This window comes from Bidens hawaiensis, unplaced genomic scaffold (genome assembly GCF_021521415.1).
Source record: "Bidens hawaiensis isolate Kalapana, Puna unplaced genomic scaffold, B.hawaiensis_p1.1 tig00087098_1, whole genome shotgun sequence".
In the NCBI taxonomy this organism is placed as follows: domain Eukaryota; kingdom Viridiplantae; phylum Streptophyta; class Magnoliopsida; order Asterales; family Asteraceae; genus Bidens; species Bidens hawaiensis.
The window spans coordinates 17,803-26,882 of NW_027504259.1; the positions used below are offsets into that span (position 1 = coordinate 17,803).

Genomic DNA, 9,080 nt, shown 5'->3' on the forward strand with positions numbered 1-9,080 from the left:
ACAGGACTAAACAGGAAAAAGAACTTCACATTTAGCGTGTTGATTGATAACTTTCACGATAAATGGCTTTCTACGATGTTTTCACTTGAACCAAAATAATAGGTAAAACAAATAATATTGGTTTGTAGGAGAAGTCAAGTGTTACACATAGCATTAGAGTCTGACTTATCTTGTTTAAGAAAGACGGCCAAATTTCATTGACAGCATTATTCGTTCACAAAGAAATAATTAACCTCCATCACAAGGCGTTTCGAGAACATTTTGGTAACAAAAACTTAATCACTGAACTCCGAGACGAATCAAACAATAGTGATTGATATAAATGACCTGAGTTAATAGTTAACATTACAAAATCGCCAAACCTTTCTATTTAAACGCGGACCCTCTACTTTCAAATGCTCATAATAGTCTAAACATCTTCAAAAACATTACCAGATCAACTGCAAAAACAGCTCAATTATCATACTTTGACTGTGCTAGTCGCGACATAATAAAATTTATTTCCTGAGCTTCCTGTTCGCTAAACCCCTGTTGTTGCTGCCTATCGTCGAACGAGACTCTAGCTCTATCAACCGCTTCCAATATATCATCTCTCGACACACAAACCGCACCTACAAAAGCCAATTTACAAAAAAAAATTATTTATGAAATTAGAAAATATTTTGAAAATTTTTTTATAGTGTCTACCTCTGCGTGCTGCAAGAAGAGCGGATTCGTTGGCAATATTTGCCAGGTCAGCACCTACTAAACCCGGGGTTAATGATGCAACAAGATTAAAGATGTCATCTCTATCCTCCTCAAGGGGGACCCCTCTGAAATGAACGGCCAAGATCTTCCTCCTTCCATCTTCATCAGGTTCCCTCACAATGACTTTTCTTGAAAACCGGCCTGCACGAAGCAGAGCCGAATCCAACATTTCGGGTCGGTTTGTTGCTGCTATTACTACAACCTTTTTATCAGACTCGAACCCGTCCATTTCTGTCAACAACTGTTAACATCAAAAGCATCATCAATTAGGAGTTTAAACAAAACCAAAATAAACGAAAACAGTAACTGAAATAACCGACTTAGCCAAACCTAATCATAAACCGACGGTTTGGTTTAGTGTTTTTTCAAAAACTGATGTATTGGTAAAGCCGAAAAAACCAAACCAGACCCATTGTGAAAATAAAAAACCGAACAGTTATCAAAAACCAAAAAGAAAAAACGATTTTTCAGTTCGATCCCAAAAGCAACCAATTTTGACCATTATAACTCTAGTCAACAACTAAGCCGACCAGACACGAAAACATACTTGGTTTAATGTTTGGTCGCCCTCGGTGTTGAAGCCTCTTCCACGTTTGAGGCCGACCGCATCAAGTTCATCAATGAAAATTATAGAAGGCGCGTGCTTTCTAGCCTCCTTGAAAAGATCCCTAATGCGACTCGCGCCTCTTCCAACAAACATCTCAACAAACTCACTTGCACATGTGATGAAAAACGGGACCCCTGCTTTTTCAGCAACCGCACGAGCTAGTAATGTCTTTCCTATTCCGGGTGGACCCACTAGAAGTACGCCTCGAGGTAATATGGCTCCAAGATTTGTGTAGTTTGAATCCCCTTGCAAACATGAAACAATCTACAAGAAATTTTGTTCAGTTAGTTCAGGTAACAAAAGTCAAAAGATCAACATACTAATAAACATGTTTAAGCCATTTAATTAAACAGGTTGTGTTAGGGTTGTCCTGTTTAACTTGTTTTAATTTTAAGGGTCATGTTATCTTCCTGTTTAACTCGTTTAATTACTTGGGTCGATCCATCAACCCCTTTAAAATTATAAAACAATTATAAATATAGGCAACTCGTCAACTCGTTTAACCCATTATTGCAATCTAACAAGCCATTTATGAACCATTTAACCAGTTGTAAACTCACTTACAACTCTTTTGACTCGTTTAGATAAACGGGTTCCACAGGTCGTGTTTGTGTTACACAATTTGAAGAGTGAAATTTTGACACGGCACGAACCTACACAAAATTCACTAATTTGGGTTTGTTATAAACGGGTTCAAGTCAGTTTCAAGTCGAACCTGCTAGCCTATTTAGCTATGTGGGTTGTGTTCAGGTCAACCCTGTGGGTTCGCAGGTTGACCCGTTTAACCCATTTAGTTGTTATTTTGCTTTTATTAATGTATATTATGTAATAAATTAAATCGGTTATGCCAAATTTTAAAACTAAAAAGGAAATTGGCATAAGAATTTATAACTAAAATGTAACTGTTTTATATAAATTTGTATTTTTTATAGTAAAAATGTAAATTTAAAGTAAATACTATGCAAAAACAATAAAAAACAAAAAACTTTCAGGTTAAACGGGTCGTCTTCGGGTTTTTACTAGTTTTCTCCATTAGCTCAAAATCAACAGACTAACTCAAATCAACAGAAGTCAAAAGGTCAAAAGATTAATGTTACCTCCATTAGCTCAATCTTAGCTTCATCGACACCTTGAATATCATCAAAACTAACCGTACTATTTTTACTCGGTTTTCTCGCTATGGTTCCACCACCACCGAGCCCGTGAGCCACTAAAGACAACATAGCCCATGAAGGTGCTTGACTTAATAAAGTAGAAAAAATCCGTCTCCCCGTTGAAACCAAAAAGGGTTCCGGGTCCAGCCCGTATGTGGTCCCCTTTTCTTTCATCAAATCAAGAAGCTGCTTATAATCGTCATCAATATATAGTGTTTTAAACTGCCACCCGCGTTTAAAAACAACTCGGTTTGCAACAAGCTCTCGATTATTATTATTATTATCGCCGTCATGTTTTCTTGATAGCTTTGTAAGCATAGATGTTATAATATCTTGTAATTTAAAAGTAGCTTCAGTCTTTTTATTTAATGTTTTTGCGCGCTCGGAAAACATTATACGACGTGAGTTCTCTTTGAATTGAACGCGTGTCACGCTTCCGTCTTGAAGGCCTTTTAATAAGTTTGAATAAGGAACGAGTTTACATTTCGGCCCGTTTGGTTTTAAGAGGAGATAACATAGGGCCACTGCTACTGAGATTGAAGTGGGAATGATGTTGCTTTTCAAGAATGTTTTGGTGTTATTGAACTTTGAATCGAGAGAGTATTTTCTCCAAATTGATGATAACCAAAGCTTCGGGCGAAACCGTTTCCATAATTGTTGTTTGACATCGTCATCAGTTTGTTCGGTTTGTAGATTGGTCTCTTCGGTTTCAGTGGCGTCACCCATCTTTAGGACAATAAGAGACTGTATCAGTATTAAGATAGTCAATAATCAAACAGGCACGCGCATAGAGGTGCAAAAAAACCGGTGTTGAACCGAACCAAATGTTGAAATTGTTTTGTAACCATATACTTTGAAACCTGGTTTTAATCGGTTCAGTTTGGGTTTGACTTTGACCATCCCGAGCCAATTAAAACCTAGTTTCAAACCAGTCAAGACCGATCCTTTCCCCCCTTAAAAACCAGGTTGGAACCTGAACTGGTTTCACCAAAACCAGGATTGACCCAACCCAACCCGGTTCCAAAGTATAGGTTTACAAACACCGGTTTGAACCCAGGTTTGTAAACCTACATTTTGAAACCGGTTTGAAACTGGGTTGGGTTGGGTCAATCCTGGTTGGGTTCAGTTCAGGTTCAAGTAAACGGGTTCAGTTTGGTTCAGTGGCGGATCCAGGAATTTTTTTTAGGTGGTTCCCTCTTAATTTATAAGGTGGTTCATACGCGTCTTCTATATATCCGTACACTATTATTTCGAAACTCGGGTGGTTCCGGGGAACCACCCGTTTGTATGCTGGATCCGCCATTGGTTTGGTTCAGGTTCAAAACCAGACAGGCAGACACCATTACTAGCCTGGTTTTTTTTATGCACAAATCGGGATTTTGGCCCAAAACCGATCCCGGTTGAAAGGACCAAAACCCTAGTTTGTGCACCTGCTCAGGCACACACACAAAATCTCAATTAATAAGAGAATCCAAGAGCTAATTGGGCAAAAGTTATACAGAAACTAGGGGCTTGTTAATCAGCTATCATCACTAAGGTTATCCAATCATAATCAAGTAGTGATAATTTAAGAAAAGATGTTATTAAGTAAGAATACATCATCAGGTTCTGCTTGATGGTAAATTATTAACTCATGATAACAGAAATCTTGGAAGGTTTATGGTCTAAAATCTAAATACACACACGAAAGTAAAGCATAAGAAATTACAACGATGAAAAGAAAGACGATACCGATTTTGACGGGTGAATTGAATAACACCGATTAATTGTCGATATCGGTACTTTAAGGGACCTTGGAGTATACGAACATGTCTTCTATACGCCTAGAAATTAGCTGAATCATATTTTCGTCCACATTTTCTTATTTTTTATTTATAAACAAGTATTTTAATACAGGGAAATTGCATATGTTTTCGTTCTTTAGTTTTGGAAAATATCTCATGCTATATTAATCAAGTTTTAAAAGTGTTATAACTGGGTTCTTAATGTTATTTTTCTTCAAACAGGGTCACTAAATCTTCAAACCGAGTTTCATTGATTTTTTGCGTGTCTAGAAAACAATGAAGGAGAACATGTGAGAATCGGAATTTGGTATATGTTTAGTTATATTTATAATAAAAAAACGTTAATTATGTTTAAAATAATAAATAATTCATGTTCACACTCCAAATTAAAATCAAAAATGAAAAATCACAGCTCAAAACCAAATCAAAGAAAATGGTACCTTCCGAATCTGTTAATGAAAATAGTGCATAAAGTTCTTTAAAACAGCCCCCCTATAATTTCGTCGCATACATTGGAATATATATGAATAAATTAAACGTGGAACGAACATGTATAATACGTGGAATCAATCGCTGACCAAACCTAAACCTAGAATCACTAATCGCCGATTGAACCTAAACTTAAACCGTAAACCTCTTATGCTCCGATGAGAGAGAAGTCTGCAAATTAATCGCCGAGAGCAAAGGGTATGCCTATAAACCTGGAATATTTAATTTGGGTTTTATTTCTCAGGGCAATCGGGCAACTTTAAAGAAAGATGAGAAATATGCAATTAAATTTTTGAGTGAGCAAATATGCATTTAAGAAGCTAAGGAGGGGGAAATATGCATATTCTATTATATATGCCGAAATGATGGTGGAGGTGTCAATAGGTTTTGGTTTGTTCGGTTTTCCGACTAAGACTAAAAAATTGAATTGATGTATGTTAGAACTAAATAGATAACAAAATTCAAATTCGATAGTCTTTTTTTTTGTTTTGATTTTCAGATGACCGTTATTTGTTACTTAATTGTGTTATGTTGAATAAGATAGACTAAAACTATAATTGGATAAGTAACAAAATTTAAATAACCATTATTTGTTATTTTAATCTGAACTGAAATATTTTAGATTTTTGACATTAAAAACAAAATATGAAGCTTTGTTCATTTTTTGAACGTTATAGTTTGGTTAAGATTGATTTAATCAGTTTCAAATCGAATATTAACCTTAACATAATGTACTGTTTTGATTATACATGATTATAGATTTTGTAAAAGGGGTGTTTATTAAATGAAAATTTGAATTTTTATTGTCAAAGGTGCCTTTCATATTTATGGTATGCATATATAAGTATTTTTCTTTATATCTTTACCTTTTCCCAAATATATCATATGGCCATTTTTCATTCGATCTCTCTTGACACTCCAAATATAACACATGTCATAAAGTTGTGATTTTCCTGTTCAAACGGCGAGAAAACATGTCTAGTTATAGCAAGAATGATAGGGAGAAACTTATGCAATTTCTTAGGATATTAACATGACACATGTCCATTCTTTCATCCTCAAAACAACTTATATATACTTCCATTTTTCCTTACTATCATATCATCAACATAATCTCTTTCAGTACTTTTGCATTTATATAACAAACGCTATAAAAATGAACAACCAACAAAGCGCAAGTGTCCAAGCCGGTGAGGCCAAAGCCAAAGCCGAGGTTACTCATCTCTCTCTCTTTGATCATCCATTGTCAATTCATTGATCGAATTGACTTAATGGATTTCATATTTTTAAACAAATTATATCAATTTATTGCAAATGTAAAATCTTTAAATTGTATTTGTTGTCTTGAAATGTCTTATTAGGAAAAAGGCAACCAATTGATGGATCAAGCTAGTAATGCGGCCCAGTCTGCCAAAGAATCAGTGCAACAGGTTCAACTTCAATTTAATGTTTTAATGATCGAAACCAATATATATATATATATATATGTATATATATATATTAGTAAGTGATTAATTAACAAAAAAATGCAGGCCGGTCAACAAATGCAAGAAAAGGCACAGCAAGCAACTGAGGCAGTGAAGGATGCAACTGGGATGAACAAATAAACTAATGGTTCAACTTCTTCAAGCATCATGGCATCCTCTTGAATGAGGACTATATTTATTTTCTCATAATTCTTTTTATTTATGCTTGGCACTATTTTATTTCTTATTTTTTTACACATTTTTTTCTTCTGTAAAACAAAAAAAGAATCTCGATATATCAATCGAGTTATTAATGTTTATTATAATAAAATGACAGTGTCTAAAGAGTATACGATTCAAGGGTACATGTTTGTGTTTTCCTGCATTATTACTATATATATGTATATGCATGCTATGACTATATAATGTATCATTTCAAAAATGACTTTTTGTTTTAGACGCTTAATTTTAAAAATAAAAAAAAAGATAATTATTGAAGGGGACATAATAGGTTTCTTGTCATCCTGCTCCTCCCGTCCTGAAGGTAAAGAGTGATGTTCCACATCTTGTTCTTCCCATCCAACTCGTCTCCGTTCATCTTTCTAAAGTGTTAATGGTTAAATAGTTTACTAAATAAGTTGTGATATTCTCGCCTAAATGAACTTGTTGACTAATTATAGCCCATCATGAATACATATCCAACTAAATTTTTATTAAATGTTCAAGTAAACATGTTTATATTAACATGATTAACTACACATAACTTTGTAAGACCAAATAAACTCATTTTGAGTGTCTTAAATATAATCATATATCTTTATACATCAACATATATATAAGTTATAAGAGTTACTCAGGAATTACTGTCTGGAATATATAATTAATCAGTTTTAAAAGGTAAAAGCACATAGAGAACATTTGTAAGGATATTATGTTTTTATTATACATTTTCAATGAGACATTTTTATCATGTTTATAATTTTTATTTGATTCGGTATTGTCTTTTTATTATGTGATTTGACTCACCAGACCGAAAAATATCTTGACAGATATTCGAACACTAAAAACAACACCCACAAAATTTCATTTATCCACCACTTGTAGTAACTAAAAAGTATCTATTATCGTCCGGTTGCACATTATATCATGTTTAGCTAGCTATTTCTACCCTCAAGTTATGCATGCCATTTGCTTCTTTAGTAAAACAAAAAAAAAGAATCTCGATGTATCAATCGAGTTATTGATGTTTATTATAATAAAATGACAGTATCTAAAGAGTATATGATTCAAGAATACACGTTTGTATTTTCATGTATTATATATGTATTTGCATACTATGACTATCTAATGTATCACTTCGAAAATGACGTTTTGTTTTGGACACTTTTGAAAATAAAAAAAAAGATAAGTATTGAGGGGGACATGATAGGTTTCTGGTCATCCTGCTCCTCCCGCCCTGAAGCTAAAGAGTGGTCTTCCACGACTTGTTCTTCACATCCAACTCATCTCCGTCTTCGTCCATCTCATAAATAAACTTGTTGACTAATGATAGCCCTTCATGAATACATATCCATCTGTAGATGTAGGGTACGTCAAACCCGATACGACCTTTTATTTATTACATAATATATTATGTTTATTACATTATTGTTATTGTCTACTAATTAGGCCCATTGGGCTGGGGGTTTGTGGAGGTAACCCCTAACCAGGCCTAGCCCAATAAAGGTTAGGGTTCATGATGGTAGCCATGGAGTCTCTATATAAGGAGCCTTTATGAAAGGACCTTCTCTTGGACCCTTGGCTCCCACATATTTTTGTGTCTGTAAACAAGAGTTCATTCTCTTAACAGTCACCTCCACTCCCCCACTTTTCCATGGCAGATCTAATCAACCGGAGAAGAAGATCAAGGCGTATCGTATCAGCAGTTAACCGTATCCTACCCTGTTGACTCATTGGATCTAGGACCCATTATTGGGGAGTGGATCCGTGTTTCTTCATTGGCGCCATCCATATTTTTGTTTGAACAACGAGGAATTACTCTTTGTTTTTCATCTCGGTTCTCAGATCTGTTCATAAAAAATTACAGATCTATCATTTCTTCTTTCAGATCTGTTCCATGGGAGTCCAAAAAATTTGTTGATCAAAACATATTTTCAGATCTGTTTGATTGAAACCCAGAAAATTCATAGATCTGAAAATTACCTTCAGATATGTTTGGAGCCGTTCCAGATATGGAATCATCGGTTCATTTTACAAGAGATCCATTCTCTCTTTTCTTTAGATCTAGGTTTTGTCATAAGTCACTTGATTGGAAATTCAATCATTGATATAGAAGAAATAATAATAATTAAAGTTGTGTATGTGTATTCGTTTCAACATGAACGGTACAGCAAGCACACTTTTTGAGAAGATGAGATAACCTATACCATCACTTTCTTGTCACCTCAAACAAAAACAAAAAAGAAACGTGAAGATTGAAGGCCATGTATTACCAGTTTTCATTTATTGGCAGCGAACAAACACTCTGACGTCCGCACCGCGACCCGCGAGTCATCCGCATGTCAACACTCCGGCGTCCGCACCGCAACCCGCGAGTCGGAACCGCAATCTGCATGCACACAAAACTTTGAAAAATCCTTTAGATCTGTGATTAGACAATATATTTATGGTTTCTAGATCTGAGTTTATGATTAAATAATTCCCAGATCTGACTATAACTTCAAAGCGTCAACAGATTTTAAAGAATGTCGTAGAAGATCTAATTCCGGTTTCTCCAAACTAGAACGTTTGTGATATGAGTTTGAAGAATTTCATCTCAGATTCTAGCTTTCCT

General features: G+C 34.8%; 2 protein-coding genes across 2 annotated transcripts; one reads left to right on the forward strand and one right to left on the reverse strand.

Moving 5' to 3' along the window:
• Nucleotides 1-278: 278 nt before the first annotated feature.
• Nucleotides 279-4,263, reverse strand: LOC143607813 (putative inactive ATP-dependent zinc metalloprotease FTSHI 3, chloroplastic). Its single transcript, XM_077083117.1, has 5 exons — nt 4,240-4,263; nt 2,452-3,234; nt 1,295-1,618; nt 688-988; nt 279-611 (listed from the first exon to the last, which is right to left on the reverse strand). The coding sequence occupies exons 2-5, from the start codon at nt 3,232-3,234 to the stop codon at nt 454-456; spliced, it is 1,566 nt and encodes a 521-aa protein (XP_076939232.1). The 5' UTR covers nt 4,240-4,263; the 3' UTR covers nt 279-453.
• A 1,599-nt stretch (nt 4,264-5,862) lies between these two features.
• Nucleotides 5,863-6,608, forward strand: LOC143607814 (uncharacterized). The gene is made up of 3 exons (XM_077083118.1): nt 5,863-5,994; nt 6,143-6,211; nt 6,314-6,608. The coding sequence occupies exons 1-3, from the start codon at nt 5,938-5,940 to the stop codon at nt 6,386-6,388; spliced, it is 201 nt and encodes a 66-aa protein (XP_076939233.1). The 5' UTR covers nt 5,863-5,937; the 3' UTR covers nt 6,389-6,608.
• The last annotated feature ends 2,472 nt before the right edge of the window (nt 6,609-9,080 follow it).